Source organism: Chamaea fasciata, unplaced genomic scaffold (genome assembly GCF_029207755.1).
Source record: "Chamaea fasciata isolate MVZ Bird 193981 ecotype frontalis unplaced genomic scaffold, bChaFas1.0.hap1 SCAF_24, whole genome shotgun sequence".
Classification (NCBI taxonomy): domain Eukaryota; kingdom Metazoa; phylum Chordata; class Aves; order Passeriformes; family Sylviidae; genus Chamaea; species Chamaea fasciata.
Genome location: NW_027094109.1, coordinates 5,942,528 through 5,959,276, shown reverse-complemented (window position 1 = coordinate 5,959,276; position 16,749 = coordinate 5,942,528). Strand labels below are relative to the sequence as shown.

The window sequence follows — 16,749 nt, the reverse complement described above, 5'->3', positions numbered from 1 at the left end:
GCAGGGAGCGGTGGGTTCAGCTCTGTGCCCGTGCAGAGCCGGGGGCTGAGCTTTGGGTCCAGCTTCTGCTGCCTTCCTTCCGACCTGCCAGAGCCTGAAAGGGACCTGCAGGGAACTTGGACAGGGGCTCTTCGTCAGCAGCTGGAGGATGGAGCAAGGGGGAATGGGTTCAAACTGCCGGAGGGCACGGTTAGATGGGATGTAGGGAAGGAATTGTTTCCTGGGAGGGCGGGCAGGCCCTGGCACAGGGTGCCCAGAGCAGCTGTGGCTGCCCCTGGATCCCTGGAATACCCAAGGCCAGGCTGGACATTGGGGCTTGGAGCAACCTGGGACAGTGGAAGGTGTCCCTGCCATGGCAGGGGTGGCACTGGATGGGATTTATGGTCCCTTCCCACCCAAACCACGTTGTGATGCCATGTGAAGTTGTTTGCCGCAGTTGGAATTTCTCAAACTCCCACTTTGAGAAGCTGTTGGCAAGGTCCTGATGGTGAACCCGATTCCAGCTCCTTTCTCTGTCCTGCTGCTCCCAGAGCAGCTCCAGGAGCTGTCCCGAGCCCTGCAGAGCTGGTGCGGAGCAGAGCAGCCACCCCTCGCTGCCGGTGACGTCCCATGAAGACATTTTGAGCCTCCACACTTCCTGACCTGGGCTTATTTCACGTGTCTGGGTCTGCCTTGGCTGCTCTGGAAAGAGTGAGTCCCCCAGCCCTGCTCGGGTCGGTAGCAATTCCGGGAAAAAAAACCAATCCTGGGCCTCTTTCTAAAGAAAAGCCACCGTGTTCTTTCCTGTCACAGCCATGCCTGTCTGATGTGGTGGAGAGGAGCAGCGGGAGGAGGAAGATGAGGATGAGGCTGGAGCGGTCCCTGCCCCTCCTGGGGTTCCTGCTGTGTGCAGGTGAGTCCCCAGACTCCAGGCAGCTGTGCCGGAGCAGCTCGGTGCAGCGTGAGCTGTGAGGTTCCACGCTCTCGATTTTGGTTTTATCCTTTATCCGTGGGCTGAAGGCGTTTGGTGGTCCTGGGGAAATAACTTCAGGCGTGGGGGGATGTGGGGGGTGTGGTGGAGGCTCCCAGCTGAGCAGCTGGAGTGCCCCGCTGGTTCAGGGTGAGGACCGGAGCACCCGAAAAGGCTCTAAAGAAGCCAACAACGAGGAGAGACGACGTGCAAGGCAAACCATTACGAGTTGTTACTCCATAAGAGTTGCTAAGAGTACAACTGCTCTGCCAAAGTGCTGCAAACACCAGTCTTTGTGAGGATAAAAACCGCGATTTGTCCATGGTCTGTTCTTTTTTTTTTCAGATTTAAATTTGTCTATGTTAAGTAAAAAAAGCATCAGGTCACCTTCTCTCCAGCCAAGCCCGCTGCCTGTGGAATTCAAATCTGCAATCACTTATTTACGTTGCTTTTTTGCAAAAAGACTTTAAATGTAATCACAAATCCGATTCACACCTCCTAAAAACTCTTTCTTTAACATTCCAGCTCCAGAGCCTTCCATAGGGCGAGTTGTTTCCTACAAGGCAAAAAAACCGCACAGATAAACAGTTTTACAGCATTTAATCAGCGTCAGGGTCCCACTCTGCAGCGAGTCCTCTTGCAGAGATTCTTACCAGGGTTTTCCAGCAGTGTTTGCTCCATGATAAGAAAGCAGAATTTCGGGGTTTGCACCTTGCAATAATAACCCTTTTTTTTTCTTGAGTTGGGTTGGAAAATGATTCAAGTTTCCATTCTGCGTTAGGCTGTGTCAAAAATGGCCTCCAAGTTCAGAACAACATCCTGTCTCACCGCCAGAACATTTCTGATGCCCTCAGCATCAATGTGGGATTATGAACATCTTTTTCAAGCTGCTGAGTTCAGCAAGGAGGTGCTGGGAGAAGGAAAGGTGTGTGATATCTGAAGCTCGATTATTTAACATTTCTTATTCTCTTTTTTTGCAGTTGGCACCACAGCTCAGGAGGGTAAGTGTATTTTACCTCCATCCTTAATATTTATCATGCTAAAAACCCCAAATAGGCCTCAAAAGTGAGGACTGAGAGTCAAATAGATTTGAATTTTGTAAATGTTGCAGGATAAGAAAAAAAAAATCACTGTTCATTAATTGACAGTGATCTTACTGATTGCAGAAATTAGTCCTTAATTATTACCAGTGTTGAGCATTTCCAACAGCACCAAGCAGTGAGGCAATGATATGATTTTTTAACACTCCTTTTTTTCTGTTTTGCAGATGAAGAACTGCAGGGTAAGTGAATTTTACCAGCAAAATATTAATATCTTTAATACTAATCTGTAATACTAATCTTTAATACTAATCCTTAAATGTCTTCAGTACTTAGCGGGATATAAAGACTGTGACTGACTAAAAAACAGGTAGAAATATCTGAGTTTTGCCCTTGGTCTCCTTTCTCATCGGCGTGTCCTCCCAAGGGGAGTTCCTGGTGGAGATTTCTGGCACCACGGTGACCATCACATGTCCCCTTGATGACGATGGCATCCAGTGGACCCCGTCTAAGCCAGACCAGGACACCAACGAGAGGAAGTTCATTATCAGGGACCATGACAGCAAACCTGCCAACCTGAGCTGTTCCTTGGGGAGCAAGAAACGTGAGCTGTACCTGAATGCCCGAGGTGAGCGCGGACCCCTCACATGCCACTGGCAGGTTTGGGGAGCTGACACTTGGGTTTTGGTGCTGGGCGGGTGAACGTGGTGCTGCCCCGGCCATTCCCGCCCTGTGTGGGCAGTGGAAGAATCCCAGAGCCCATTTTTGGCAGAAGGAATCTCCCGTGTCCCCCTCCCAGCTGCCTGCAGCCCTGTGCCAGCCCTGGGCTCGGGCTCTGAGCATCCCCCTGCCCTCATCCCCTGCAGTGTGTGCCAACTGCGAGGAGCTGGATGCCCTGACCGTGGCAGGGATCATCACTGCCGACCTCCTCATCACCCTGGGCGTGCTGATCCTGGTCTACTACTTCAGCAAAGGCAGGAAGGGACGGGCCAGCTCTGCTGGGGACAATCGGCCACGAGGTGAGAGCCATTGCAGACATCCCTGTGCCATCCTCTGAGCTCCCAGGGAAAGCCTCATCCCCACTGCGTGATGGGGCATCCCCTGCTCCCCACAAACTTCCAGTCAATGCTTCTCCTTCCCACGGGTGCTCTCCAGGCTGCCTTTGTGCAGGGATGGGAGTGGCTGCTGTGCCAAAGCTTCCTGCACGCAGGAACCCAATTCCCAGGCAGCAGTTGCCTCTTTGAGAGCTCAGAATAAATCCACGGGAGCTGATCCATGGTGTGCCTGGCCCTGGGATCAGCCTGGAGGTGCCTCGTGACAGGAATCCCCAAGGATTCCCCCTCTCTGTGCCTCTGTTTCAGGTCAGAAGACGCAGCGTCCTCCCCCTGTCCCAAACCCGGACTACGAGGTGAGGACAGCCCCTGAGCTTCCCATCTCTGCTGGCTGGGGAGGGGCAGCCAGGGCTGGGGCTGGGGCTGGCAGCCGGGTCATTTATCCTTGAGGAAGCATCCAGCCAAGCTCCAAGTTTTCCTGGCAGTGGAGGAATAGGGTGGTGAGGGTGCGGCCCCTTTTCCTGGTGCTGCCACGGGGATTTACGTGGGAGCAGAACTGCAGCTCCCCGTGCACTGCCCCTGCTCTGCTGTGGATTTCCCCACGTGCTGTGTGGGCTCAGGTAAGGCTTGCTGAACTGAGATCTCTGCTCTTCCCACAGCCCATCAGGAAAGGCCAGCGGGAGGTGTATGCAGGCCTGGGACCCAGGGGCTTCTGAAATCCCCGGGGATGGCAGCCTGGAACCAGCAGCACCGCGGCCAAACGCTTCTGCCCACCTTGTTCCCAGCTCCCTGCGGCTCTGCTGAGGCTCTGGCATTTTGGGATAAGCCAGGTGCCCACCGGACAGGGATTTGCTGTCCCACCCCAGGGAGTGCTTGCGTTTGCCATCGGGGAACAGAAACGAGCACACTGGCAAGAGGTTTCCTTCTCAATAAAGGACTGCAGCCGCACTGGTGGTTCCTGGTCTCCTTTCCCCCTCACACTTCTCTCTGCTCCAGTTGGTTTTCCCTCCGGTTTGATTTCTGCCCTGAGTGCCTCCACTTGCTGGGTGGTTCCCTGCGCTGGGAGTGGATTCTCCTCAGGGGGATTTGCCTCTGAGCTCGTCCTGCTCTCACCTTTCACAGCCTGGCCTCCATTTGCAGCCGAAGCAGCAGAGGCAGGCAGTAAAAACCCCCCAAAACGGCCCAGCAGCAATGGAACTGCTCAACCCACAGGCTGAGGAGGGCCCGTGGGTTGTTTTGATGCCTGTTTCAGGTCGAAGCCTGGCTGAGGAAGCAGCAGCAGAGCAGGGCTGGGGGTGGTTGAGGTGCAGGAGGGGAGCCCAGCAGCGCTGTGCCCCGCAGGATGCGGTTTGCAGGCACAGCTGGGCTCTTCACCACAACAGACCCCACACCTCGAGCGGGGAGATGGTGAGATACACACAGCACCAACCCCCAGCAGCTCCACAAACACTCAGGGCCACGTTCTCACCTTCTGCAAGCCAGAGCTGCTGCAGGGACGCCTGCTCAGCCTGCCAGCGGGGTGGGAGACTGCTCTGCGTGTACAGGGCTTAAATTTTGCTCCCAAAACCCCCTAAAGTTTGCTACACCCCAGAGCTTCTGCCACCATTTTTTGGGTACATCAGTGTACCAGTTTGCCCCAGTGTTTGTCCCAGCCAGAGCCATCCCACACATTCCTCGTCTCAGCAGGATCAGCAGCTCTGCCTCTGTGCTTGCCCACACCAGGGGAATATTTCTTTGTCCTCCCAAGGGTGGGGTGACACTGGCTGGCCCTGTCTGGTGTCTGCATCCCCTTTTGGGGCCTCAGAGCACAGGAGCTGTTTCTGCTTGGGGCTGGGGAGTGGAGACCAGTGACCAAATCCCATCCCGTGTGCACCTTCCCAGTGACCAAATCCCATCCCGTGTGCACCTCCCCAGTGACCAAATCCCACCCCATGTGCACCTCCCCAGTGACCAAATCCCACCCCGTGTGCACCTTCCCAGTGACCAAATCCCAACCTGTGTGCACCTTCCCAGTGACCAAATCCCACCCTGTGTGCACCTTCCCAGGGACCAAATCCCACCCCATGTGCACCTAAGGAGGCACCAGACCCCATCCCGTGTGCGCTTTCCCCAGGACTCGGACACAACACGGAGCAGGGAGGCTGTGGGACAGGCCCATCTTTAATGGCAGGAATATGGAAGTGCAAGAGGTGGTGGAATGAGCACAGGGCGACAAGCAGCCCACCCTGGAGGGACCTCCAAGCGAAACCAGCACGCTGATGAAGGCAGTCTCTGAGTCTTCCCACTTCACTTGCGGGCACGGGTGGGAGCCAGCCGGCTGTACTGCTCATCCTCCCGCTCTCCGAGGGGCTGGGAGGGGAAAAAACAGGGGACATGAGCCAGAACTGTACCTGCCCAGGGCTGGGAGGGCGAGCTGGATCAGCCTTTGGCAAGATTCTTTCCACACTGAGGTGCTGAAGATGCCCAAACACACACACAGGGGTGCTGGAGGTGTTCAAACACACACACACACACACACACACACACAGGGGTGCTGAAGGTTTTCAAACACACACAGGGGTGCTGGAGGTGTTCAAACACACACACAGGGGTGCTGGAGGTGCTCACACACACAGGGGTGCTCCCACCCTCACCTGGTAGAGCTCGTTGGCGATCAGGTTCTGCCTGTCAGAAGCTGAAGGAAGAAAAGCCAAGGTCAGGGATCAGGGAAGCCACAGGCAATGTGGGCAACACTTCCAAACAAACCCGAGAGCCGGCTGCAGCCCCTGGGTGCCACACAGAGCCCCCAGAGGTGCCAGGCACAGCCCTGGGGCCCCTCACCTCGTGAGGTGTGTCCCCTGTCGTGGCCGGTGATGCAGTACACGGCCACGGCCAGGAACAGCGTGGCCACCACGTCCGCCACAACGATGCCGGAGATGGTGGGAGCGTCCACCTCGATGCAGTTCTGGCACACTGGAAAGCCAAAAGGACACGGACGCTGAGGGCAGGGGCACACCCAGCTCTGCCAGGCCACCACAGAGCAGCTGGGTTTGCTGTGAGAGCCAGGGCAGGGGCACAAGCTGCCACGTGTCCCCCACACCCAGTGCAGGGCCAGAGAAGCAGGTCACGGCCCTAAATAAAGCTGCAGAGCTGTCACAGTGACACCACACGCAGAGGAACCTGCAGCAAACCAGCAGAGACACTCCCAGAAGGGGGTAAATTCCCTCAAGGCTTGTCTTGGGCGAAAGCTCCAAGCAGTTCTGGCCCTGGAAGAGCAGGTGTGCAACACTTACTGCGATAGTGCACCTGGAGGCTTTTCCTTTGGCCTCCTGTTTCACACACGTAGAGGCCTCTGGGGTCGTCATAAACCCCGCTCAGGTCCAGCTGTGCCTCGTGCCCAACAGTGTTCCCGTCTTTCCACCACGTGACGTTTTTGCCTTGGCCTCGCACACACTCCAGGAACACCTTCCCACTGAATTCCTTCACGTGTATCTGCCCTGCGGAAGGAGAGGAGAGCAGAGAGCTTCAGCTCTGAGTTCCCCACATCAGTGCAGAGCCCCGAGCTCCTTCACGGGGACGAAGCATCACATCAGGCTGCCCCCCCCAAAAAAAACTCTGGGCAAAGCAGGCTCCCCCATTCCTGTCGCGCTGATTCCTTCTCCCCCATCGACATTCCAAACTTTCCCCGGTGGAAAACCTCACCAACACTCGGGGCTCTTTCCCAGCACTATCCCAGCACGTCCAGGCACCTCGGGCAGTGTCCGGCCGCTGACCCCACCACGCTGGACTCACCTCGGACCCCCCAGCTGGCCACGGCCAGGCTGGCCAGCAGTGCCCAGGCACTGAGCGCCTTTCCCCCGGCCATGGCACGGCCCTGGTGGCTCTGTCCCCGCCGGCAGGACGTGCGGAGAGCTGCTCACCGCCAGGCACCGCCCGCCCCGGGCTGCGTCAGGTGCCGGATGCCGGGGGCTGATGCTCCCTCCCCCGGCAGCCGGGGACGGACGGGGAGCTGCCTCCTCGCCCCGGAGCAGCCTGACACCCTGGGAGGGCACGGAGGGGCTGGGGCTCGCCTCCTCCAGCAGCCACGGACCCTCTGCAGCCAAGGGCTTCCAGCAGCCACGGACCCCCGGCAGTCAAGGACAGCCCAGTCCCCGCACAGCCACGGAACCCAGTAGCGTCCACAGGTCCCCCGGCATCCGGGGAGCACCTGCAGCATCCAGAGACCCCTTCAGCAGCTGACCCGATGCCCTCTGGCATCTCCGTGTCCCCGTAACCGCGGTCCCCGATGCCCCCGGTGTCTCCGGTGTCCCCGTAACCGCGGTCCCCGATTCCCCCGGTGTCTCCGGTGTCCCCATAACCGCGGTCCCCGATGCCCCCGGTGTCTCCCGTGTCCCCGTAACCGCGGTCCCCGATTCCCCCGGTGTCTCCGTTGTCCCCGTAACCGCGGTCCCCGATTCCCCCGGTGTCTCCGTTGTCCCCGTAACCGCGGTCCCCGATGCCCCCGGTGTCTCCCGTGTCCCCGTAACCGCGGTCCCCGATTCCCCCGGTGTCTCCGGTGTCCCCGTAACCGCGGTCCCCGATGCCCCCGGTGTCTCCGGTGTCCCCGTAACCGCGGTCCCCGATTCCCCCGGTGTCTCCGTTGTCCCCGCGCGGTCTCGAACCCGCGCTCCCCGGACTGAGCTCCGCGCCGCGGTCCCGTGTCCGTCGCGGCCGCCGTAGGGCGCGCAGCCATGGCGGCGCGGGCGGGCTCGCTGGTGGCGGCCGTGCTGGCGCACTCGGGCCGGCTGGACAAGGAGCACCTTGGGGCCCGCGTCGGGCGCCTGTCCCGCCGCGTCGAGGAGCTCAAGGCAAGGGACGGCAGCGGCGGAGGGACGGGGGACGGAGGGGGCGCGGGGAGAGACGCGGGGCCGGCGCTGCGGCGGAGCCGGTCAGGACCGGGTGCCCAGCCCTGGGTTAGAGCGGGTGTCCAGCCCTGGGTCAGCTGGCTCAGGGTGCCAGCCCTGGATCAGCCCTGGCTGTGCAGTCCTGGTCCGTCCCGGGGTTCCCAGCCCGGGTCAGGGGTTCCCAGCCCGGGTCAGGGGTGCCCAGCCCGGGTCAGGAGTGCCCAGCCCGGGTCGGGGTGCCCAGCGCGGGTCAGGGATGTCCAGCGCGGGTCAGGGGTGTCCAGCCCGGGTCAGGGGTGCCCAGCCCGGGTCAGGGGTGCCCCGCGCTGCTCTGGGGTGTCCAGCCCTGCTGATCCCGGGTGGCCCGGCCCTGCCAGGCTCTCTTACCCCATCCCGGCGGTCCTGTCCCTCTGTCCCCGAGGTGACGCCGTCCCGCTGTCCTCAGGGGGAGGTGTGCACCATGATCAACAAGAAGTACAGCGAGTTCCTGCCCAGCATGCAGAGCGCAGAGGAGCTGGTGGCGCAGGTGGAGGGGCTGGCCAACAACATCGACCTGCTCAAGGCGGGCATCGAGAACGAGGTGACTCCGGGGGGACGTTCTGCTCCATTTCACCCCAAAGCTGGAGCCCCCACCCCGTCATGGGGTGTCTGGTCACAGCCCCAAACCTGCCAGAGCTCCAGGAGTGTCTGGACAAGACTTTCGTGGTGGGGTTTTGTGGTGTGTGGCAGATCCTGGGTGTCCCTTCCAGCTCAGGACACTCTGTGACTCAGATCCCTGGGTGACATCAGCCCTAAGGAATGCCTTGAGGTGACACCAGGGTGTACATTACCAGCTGTCATTAAGGGTTTGTCACCCTTGTGTGGGTGCAGAAGTGTGTCACAGTGTCCTTCAGCCTTGGCTGTGGCAGGGGGTGTGACACAGGAATAAAAGGGATGGAGATTTTTTTTCCCCCTCACCAAGTTATTCTCTGAAATAAATGATAAATGAAATGAAGGAGGAAAACGAAGGAGGAGAATGTGTGTGCCAAGAGGTGCTGTCAGTGAGCTGAAAGCTGTTGTTGTTTCAGGTGCAGCGAGACCTGAACGTCGCTGTTGCTGAGTTCACGGAGCTGAAGCAGCAGCTGGAGAGGGACACGCTGGTCCTGAGTGTCCTGAGAAAGCTGCAGGAGGTGAGCAGGGGGAGCAAACAACCCTGCTCCTCGGTGTGAGACATTCTGGGCTCTGTTTTGCATGTGTCTGTGCACTGCAGATTTGGGTGAGCGTGTGCGGGGTGAGGGCAGAGCTGCAGTGACACGCCGGGGTGTTTGGCCTTTGCAGTTTGACACAGCCATCAAGGAGTGCAGCTCTGCCCTGCTGGAAAAGCAGTACGTGACAGCAGCTCAGCAGCTGGAGAAGGTACCTGTGAGCCCTTGGCAGTGCTGGTTGATACCCTGGGTGAGTTCCAGTGAGTTTTCAGCCCTTACCCGGCTGTGTTTGTCCCCCGCCAGGCCCGGAGCAGCCTCAGGGGCCTGGAGTCCCGCAGGGGCTTTGAGCTGAAGATCCTGAAGGCCCTGGGCACCGAGCTCACGGTGCAGACACAGAACATCATCTACCATCTCGGGGAGGAGTGGCAGAAGCTCATTGTGTGGAAGCTTCCCCCTTCCAAAGGTGCTCACAGGGGGTTTTTTTCACTCTGCCCCACTGAAGCGCCTGTTTTCACCTGCAGGGTGGGACATGCAGTGAAGCTGTTGGGCTGAGGGGGCTGAAGGAGCTCTTGCTCTGGGCAGGGGTGGGTCTTTGCTGTGACACTGTGACAGCCCTGGCTGTGGTTTGTGGCAGGCAGCAGCAGCCTGGAGGCCGTGGTGCTGTCGGAGCTGCACTTGCACACGGTGCCAGCCCAGGACGAGGACACCGCTGTCCCCCCCGTGGCTGCTGTGCTGCAGGCCTTGGCTGTCCTGGGAGAGCTGCACTCCAAGCTCAAAGATTTTGGTAAGACACGCCCCAGAAACAACCCCAGTAGCTCAGGGGGGTAGTCCAGGCTTGTTTTAACACGGATAGTGAGATCCACTTTGCTCCTGCGGGACACTGGGAAACTTCTTCCTCTCCTGGCTTGTGTTTCCCACTGAGGTGAATGCTGTAGCTCTTACTAAGAGGAAAATATTTATCCCTTTATCTGCCTGGTTTTATTTCTCCTGACAATTCAGTGTACTTTTGATCCATGACTATGTGGTTTTCTAGCCTGATGCCTGAAGAGTTTTACCTCATTAGTGCCTCCCTGATAGAGCTGATTGAGGGATTATTCCTTCCACTTCCTGCAGTCTCTAAATCCAGAACAGTCAGGGCTGGACCTCCCTGGAGCAGTCTGCTGTTGGAAAACCTCTGTTTTTCCCTTTGCTCAGGCCAGCTGTTGCTGCAGTACATCCTGAAGCCGCTGATCTCCCACCCATCCCTGCAGCCAGTCCCAGAGGAGCAGCCAGATGTGTTCATCCTGAGGTTCAGGTCCCAGGAGTTTGCCTTGGATGAGTCCTCCCCTATGGAGGTGTTTGACAAGATCAAGCTGGTTTTTGAAGTTCTGCACAAACGCCTGCTAAGTAGGTAGTTCCTTTCTTTTGGAATTAATTATAATCAGTACCCTGTTCATTTAATGAGGGTTTTCTAGGATATCTGATTGTTAATCAGCGTTATGTGCAAGGAAAGTGGAGGAAAGGCTTTTGAACTGGTGGAGGGTCTGGCCCAGGAAGCAGCTGTATTAAAATCCATTTTCCTTCTCTGGAGTGCAGATGTGCCTGTGGAGCAGCCTGGGGAGGGCAGAGTCACCCTGGCAGAGCTGCTGGGGCAGCTCATCTGGGAGGAGCTCTCAGACTGCCTCATCCACAACTGCCTGGTGAACTCCATCCCAACCAACAGCAGCAAACTGGAGCAGTACAAAGAGGTGGGTCCCAAAAACCCCCTCAGGTTTGGACACGGAGCCCAGGCACTCCAGTGTGGTGTCATTCCAGTGGCTAATGCCCTCCAAAAACCTCGTTCGTCCTTTGCTTTTGGCTTTTACACCCAATTTTACTTTGTTCCCTGACTTTAGGAGACTGTGCTAACATAGAACACATCTCTCCTCAGGTGATCGAATCCACGGAGGAATTTGAGAGGGCCCTGAAGAAGATGCAGTTTCTGAAGGAGGACACGACTGCCTTGCTGAAATACGCCTGCAATGTCGATTCCCACTTTGCCAACAAGAAGTGCCAGGATGTGATCATGGCAGCCAGGAGCCTGATGACCTCAGAAATACACAACACTGTGAAGGTGCCTCACACAGCTTGTCCACCTGGAAGACAATCTCTAGATAATTTTTAACAGTGCTGCAGTGTCGTGTTTATCTCGAGCCTTAAATCTCTGCCATTCAGTGCCTTTTCATCTTGCAGATTCTCCTTTCTGAGCTCTAAGCTCTGTTACTCTCTCTTGTTTTCCTTTAGATCACACCTGATTCCAGCGTAGCCCTCCCACAGCTCCCCGACCCTGGGTCAGGAGACCACCTAAAAATGCTCCCAGCCTCCAGCCTCCTGCACAATGGGACAGTGAATTTGGGGAGGGAGAGCAGGCTGAGCCCCTTCACCCTGTGCCTGCCCACCTGCCGCATCAGCTCCTCCGTGCAGCAGCTGGTGGAGCTGGCTTATCACACCCTGCTGGAGGCCACAGCCAGCACGGATCTCTGGTAGGAATTGTTGGGCATTCTTCAGGCATGGTTATGTATCAAATCAATATTGAGTTGTTTAGTAACCTGTGTGTCGGCCTCTAGCAACACCAAGCGTCTGGTAATAGGTTTAAAGAACTTAAAAGAGTAGAAAATACTGAAAATTCGACTCAGTCATTGTTTTGGCTGGAGGATGTGTCCCTGGGTTTGGGCAGGAGGCTGACACTGCTGCAGGCTGTTCCTTCACGTGCAGCAGCCCTTGGGGTTCAGGTTTTTAGAAAAATCAAGCCCATCTCTTTTTCCCAAAGCCAAGTGCTGGCCTCACTGTGAGCAGAGTTCTACAGCAGAGAACTCCAGCCCTGCAGCTGGCAGGGCTCTTGGGGAAAAACAAACAGGATCCACATCAACTTGACTTCAACAAGCAGAGAGCACAGCCCTGAAGCAGGGGAGTTGCCCAGGTAACGTGTGCCCTCGAGGAGCAGAGAGAGGGCTGAGTGTTCCTGCACACCTGGAGGGACAGGGACACTGTCCCCTTTGTTCTGGGCTTTCACAGATCTCCCTCCACACTGAACCTCAAGGTCACCACAGCCTCTGTGAGCTTTCCAGAGCACTGACAGTGCTGTCGTTGATCCTGACAATCCCCTCTTTGTGCCAGGGCTTCAGTGCTCACAAAGCCTTGTTGTGGGGCAGGCTGAGGGTCAGCTGTGAGCAGGACATTAATGCCAGGCTGACATGAGCCCTCTTTGCCCCGTAGCTGTGTGCAGCTCTTCGACTGTGTCCGGAACATCTTCCAGCTCTTCTATGAGGTGGTGCCCACGTACCACAGGTGAGCGTGTCCATGTTTCCTGTTCTGAGGGGAATCCTGCCTTTGGAACAGTCCCACTTGTCCTCTGCTTGCTCCATCAGCAAAAATCAACTGTTCAATCTCTTCTTAAACCATACCTGTGCAAAGCAGGTGCTTGAGAGTTTCTGTGTTGTCAATCTTATGATGAAGGATGTGGGTGAAGTTCTCACACAGCTGTATTTGTTTCCAGCCACGTGACTTTGACCTCAAATTTGATGCACTGATTTTTCATGATGTTTTTCCTGTGAAAAAAAAAGAGCAGCAGTGAAGATGCAAAGTTCACAATCCTGTCCGAGAACTTCTCTCCCTCTTCCTCACTGTGACTTTGCTCTACCAAAATACCTTCCTGTTTGAACGTGCATGGCTGTGTGGGGTAACACAGGGTTCAGATGCCTCAGTGCCATTTCAGACTCTTTTTCCTGCCAGTTGCTGTGGGGATGTGAGAGGTTAAATGTTTTTACTCTGATGTCAGTCAGGCTGTGCCAGCACCATCTGCGTGCGTTACTCTAGGATAGACGCCACCATTCTTCTAACAGAACCAGCTCTAAATAAACCCGTTTCTTTTCCTTTTCCCTTCTTGCTGGGCCAGGGAGAACCTGCAGAAGCTGCCGCAGCTGGCTGCCATCCACCACAACAACTGCATGTACCTCGCCCACCACCTGCTCACCCTGGGCCACCAGTTCCGCTACCGCGGCACCGGCGTGCTGAGCAACGGGGCTGCCACCTTCGTGGACATGGTGCCTGGCTTCAGGAGACTGGGTAACCTCCCTTTCCCTCCGAAATGTGCCCCTGGATCACGTGGGAATTCCCCCTGGCAGTGGCTGCTGGGTGGTTTCACGGAGGTGTGGCTGCTCACTCAGGGCGAGCAGTGCGTTGGTGTTTTTTGGACAAGCGGCAGAAACGTTTTCTGAATTAGGAACTTAGGGGTTTCGGAGAAAACTTCCAAATCTTCTTAGTTCTTTCTTCAAGAACAGTTCAGTATCCAGCAAGACATTGCACTGTGTTTTGGGATCTGCTGCCTGGTCCTCTGATATTTTCATTAGTTACTCTACAGGAATAAATCCAGACATTGGTCTGTGTGAGCTAACAGGGGTCAGCCACAGTTCATTGTGCTGCCCTGCTTTTCTCCCAGCAGGGCTGTAGCAATGCGAGCTGCACAAGGGCTCACTGGTTAAACTGGCTCTGGGAGACTGTTTGGAGACTGGAAATTTGATTAAAAATAAAACATTGTAGCAAGTTCATTATTCAGCACTTAACAGTCATAAATAGGCAGAGCAGATTTAGTATTTGCTTAATTGCTTCTCTCTGCTTGTTTTGCTCCTAAAGGGATGGAGTGTTTTCTGGCCCAGATGCGAGTGCAGAAGGGAGAAATCCTGGAGAGGCTCTCGAGTGCCAGGAATTTTTCCAACATGGATGACGAGGAGAATTACTGTGCAGCAAATAAAGCCATCAAGCAGGTAAGGGAGGCAGAGGAGGAACATCCCAGTGCCTGCAGGTATCCCAGAGAGGGTCTCAGCCCTGACAGCTGTGGAACTGCTAAAAAACCTATTTTCTGACAGGATGGTTTGGGGGTTTTTGTCCTGGGCTGTGTCTTTAGCAGGATTGCTGCATTGTTGCTCCCCGTTTGTGCTCACCTGGTCCCCTGGTGCCTCTCCCAGGGCTCTGTCTGGTGTCACACTCAGCTGTTGCCTTGCAGGTGCTGCACCAGCTGAGGAGGCTGGGCATGGTGTGGCAGGATGTGCTCCCAGTGAACGTGTACTGCAAGGCCATGGGGGCCCTCCTGAACACAGCCCTGGCAGAGATTGTCACCAGGATTGCTGCCCTGGAGGTAACAGCCATGGGGGGCTCTGGGGACAGCATTTGTCACCTCCAGAAACTCCCACCAAGGTCACATTTCAGGGGAGCAGTTAATTCACACAGGAGTTACAATCTTGTGTCCATGGGAAACATTCACAACCCCAGTTTCTCATTTCACTTGGCACTCCAGAAACAAACCTGACTTTGCTCTGTTGGTGTTTTCCCCGCTCCAGGATATCTCTGCAGAGGATGCAGACAGGCTGTACTCGCTCTGCAGGGTCATGGTGGAGGAGGGACCCCAAGTTTTCACCCCTCTGCTCGAGGAGGACAAAAACAAGAAGTACCAGGAGGAAGTTCCAGTCTACGTGCACAAGTGGATGACCTTCAAGGAGCTGATGATCATCCTGCAGGCCAACCTCCAGGAAATCGTGGACCAGTAGGTGTCCTCCTTTCCAGGTCCTTGTTTGGGGTGCCGTTTGTGGGCAGGCTGGTGACGTGGAGCTCTCCCTGTCTCCCATGCAGGTGGGCAGATGGGAAGGGGCCTCTGGCAGAGGAATTCTCAGCAGCTGAAGTGAAGAGTCTGATCCGAGCCTTGTTCCAGAACACGGAGAGGAGAGCAGCAGCCCTGGCCAAGATCAAGTGACTGCAGTTTGCGCCTGCATCTTGTGACACAGCAAGAGCAAACTGACACAACTTCCAAATATTTTTGCTTTTTTTAAAATTTCACCTTTCTTATTTGTACTGGTCTGAAAAACTTTGGGATGGGGTAAGTGCTTCGTGGAGCTTGGCTGGGGGGAAGGAGCATTTCCTGGCTGGGTGTTGGTGTAACCTCACCTCAGGCTGGGCCCTGCAGGAGCATTTCCAGTGCTCAGCTGGGACTCTGCTCTGCAGCTCCACATCAGGGGACCTGCAGCCCCTCTGTGACCTCAAACCACATGTGGACAGACATGGAGAGCTTTTGACATCCCTCCAGGGAGTGCCAAACTTTCCCACCTCAGCTTCCCCTGAGGAGCAGGCCTCAAGGGAGAGACACTTCAGAGAGGGATGTGCGGAAAGGAGATCCTGAGTGACCCATTGGTCAGGTCACAGGGGTTCTCACAAGTAGAAAAATTCTCTTACTTCTCATGGAAAATGTCTTCAAACTGATTCAGAGCTTTTCAATGTCTCTTTCCCAAATGTAGAAGCCAATTCAGCTCCTTCCTTTATGTTTCTGTTGGGTGTGAGCTGCATAACTCTGGTGTTTCCTGGTGTTGTGTTTTCTGTCCCTTAGGAATGATGAGAGAAATGTAAACCGTATCAAAAGGCAATGAAAGGTGCACTCTCAGCATTGAGTCACAAAATGCTCTGTTTGACACTTGGATGACTGTACATTGCTTTTATCTGAAAAACTCCCTGAGAGCGTTCACTGAATTTAGCCCAGAGCCCAGGTGGAGCAAAGTCCTCCTGCCCTGTAGTGCTCTGAAGAGTTCCAGTCGCAGAGTTTAATGTTTTAATCTGTTGTCTCCTTGTCATTGGCACTTTTGTCCCACTCCTGTTCCCATTTCCAGGCATTTGTGCAGGGCCTGAGGCTTTCATGCCACCCCAGTCCTTGCTTTTATTTTGTTTTTATTTTTTCCCCCTCCGAGTGTTCCCAGAACACTGGCATCTCACGGGATCAAACAGTAATCCAAAAACGTCTCTTTTGAAATACACTTCTCCCCTGTTGATTGATCACAGAATTGTAATTTGCTATTTTCTTTAATAAACTATTTATACTGAGCACGTTTGGGAGTCTGTTTGTGTTGCAGTGAGACAGGAGGAGGCAGTGCTGGTCTGTTCTTCACTTGAGGGCAGGGCAGAGTGTTGCTGTGTGGAGTGTGTCCTTGCCTGATCTCTAGTGCATCTAATCAGTAAAAAAGGGAACAGAAAAAGCAATCAGTACCATAAAAGAGGTTGTCCTAAAGGCTTGTTCATCCAGGGAAGGAGTTCAGCAGGATGTGGGATCTGTCTGGGGAACAAACAAGGCTGGGCCCTGAGCTGGGCTTACCTGGGTGACCTGGTGGATCCAGGGCAGCAGCTGGGCCACGTTGGTGTAGACCCCGGGGTGGTTGAGCTCAGCCCAGCCCTGGCCCCAGCTCACAATCCCCACCCTGGGCTGCCCCGGGAATCAGCCCCACCTCCCCAGGGGCTGGATTTTGCCTGCCTGGAGCACCGGGGGAGCAGCAGCGGTCAGGCAGCGGCTCTCAGCTGGCTCCTGATCCTCCAGGTAATTTCTTGCTGCTGGAAGAGGAGTTTCCAACCCCGTGGCTGGGCCGTGTTGGGGCAGGAGGTGATTTTCTCACCAGTGCAGAGCTCTGGTGGAACAGGAATCCCTGGGGCTGCTGCATCCCCTCGTCCTCCTCTGCCCCAAAACCCAAGAGCAGCTGAGCAGACTGGAAGAGCTGTCCTGTTGGAGCCCTGTCCCGTGGAATAAAGGCTTTTTTCCCTTACTTCTCCACCCCTGACACACGCACAGCTGGTGGCTCGGTGCTCCAAGCGCCGATGAATTTTTTATGCTGTTTG

At 55.8% G+C, this 16,749-nt stretch overlaps 3 protein-coding genes across 4 annotated transcripts; 2 read left to right on the top strand and 1 right to left on the bottom strand.

Moving 5' to 3' along the window:
* The first annotated feature begins 592 nt into the window (after positions 1-592).
* CD3E (CD3 epsilon subunit of T-cell receptor complex) lies at positions 593-3,989 on the top strand. 2 transcript variants are annotated; one of them, XM_066203548.1, is made up of 8 exons: positions 593-690; positions 793-892; positions 1,930-1,950; positions 2,217-2,231; positions 2,417-2,617; positions 2,856-3,008; positions 3,351-3,397; positions 3,701-3,989. In XM_066203548.1, the coding sequence occupies exons 2-8, from the start codon at positions 838-840 to the stop codon at positions 3,755-3,757; spliced, it is 549 nt and encodes a 182-aa protein (XP_066059645.1). In that variant the 5' UTR covers positions 593-690; positions 793-837; the 3' UTR covers positions 3,758-3,989. The 2 variants fall into 2 exon arrangements, with proteins under 2 accessions (XP_066059645.1, XP_066059646.1); XM_066203549.1 differs by lacking the exon at positions 593-690 and having other exon boundaries at positions 710-892.
* A 1,194-nt stretch (positions 3,990-5,183) lies between these two features.
* Positions 5,184-6,967, bottom strand: LOC136300795 (T-cell surface glycoprotein CD3 gamma chain-like). The gene is made up of 5 exons (XM_066203428.1): positions 6,813-6,967; positions 6,314-6,517; positions 5,862-5,993; positions 5,675-5,715; positions 5,184-5,390 (listed from the first exon to the last, which is right to left on the bottom strand). Exons 1-5 carry the CDS (start codon positions 6,883-6,885, stop codon positions 5,328-5,330), a joined length of 513 nt encoding a protein of 170 aa, XP_066059525.1. The 5' UTR covers positions 6,886-6,967; the 3' UTR covers positions 5,184-5,327.
* Positions 6,968-7,702: 735 nt separating this feature from the next.
* ZW10 (zw10 kinetochore protein) lies at positions 7,703-15,969 on the top strand. The gene is made up of 16 exons (XM_066203427.1): positions 7,703-7,867; positions 8,349-8,483; positions 8,971-9,072; positions 9,221-9,298; positions 9,391-9,550; positions 9,722-9,871; positions 10,282-10,473; positions 10,663-10,814; positions 10,997-11,179; positions 11,350-11,588; positions 12,322-12,393; positions 13,001-13,170; positions 13,738-13,868; positions 14,108-14,239; positions 14,442-14,644; positions 14,731-15,969. Exons 1-16 carry the CDS (start codon positions 7,751-7,753, stop codon positions 14,849-14,851), a joined length of 2,337 nt encoding a protein of 778 aa, XP_066059524.1. The 5' UTR covers positions 7,703-7,750; the 3' UTR covers positions 14,852-15,969.
* The last annotated feature ends 780 nt before the right edge of the window (positions 15,970-16,749 follow it).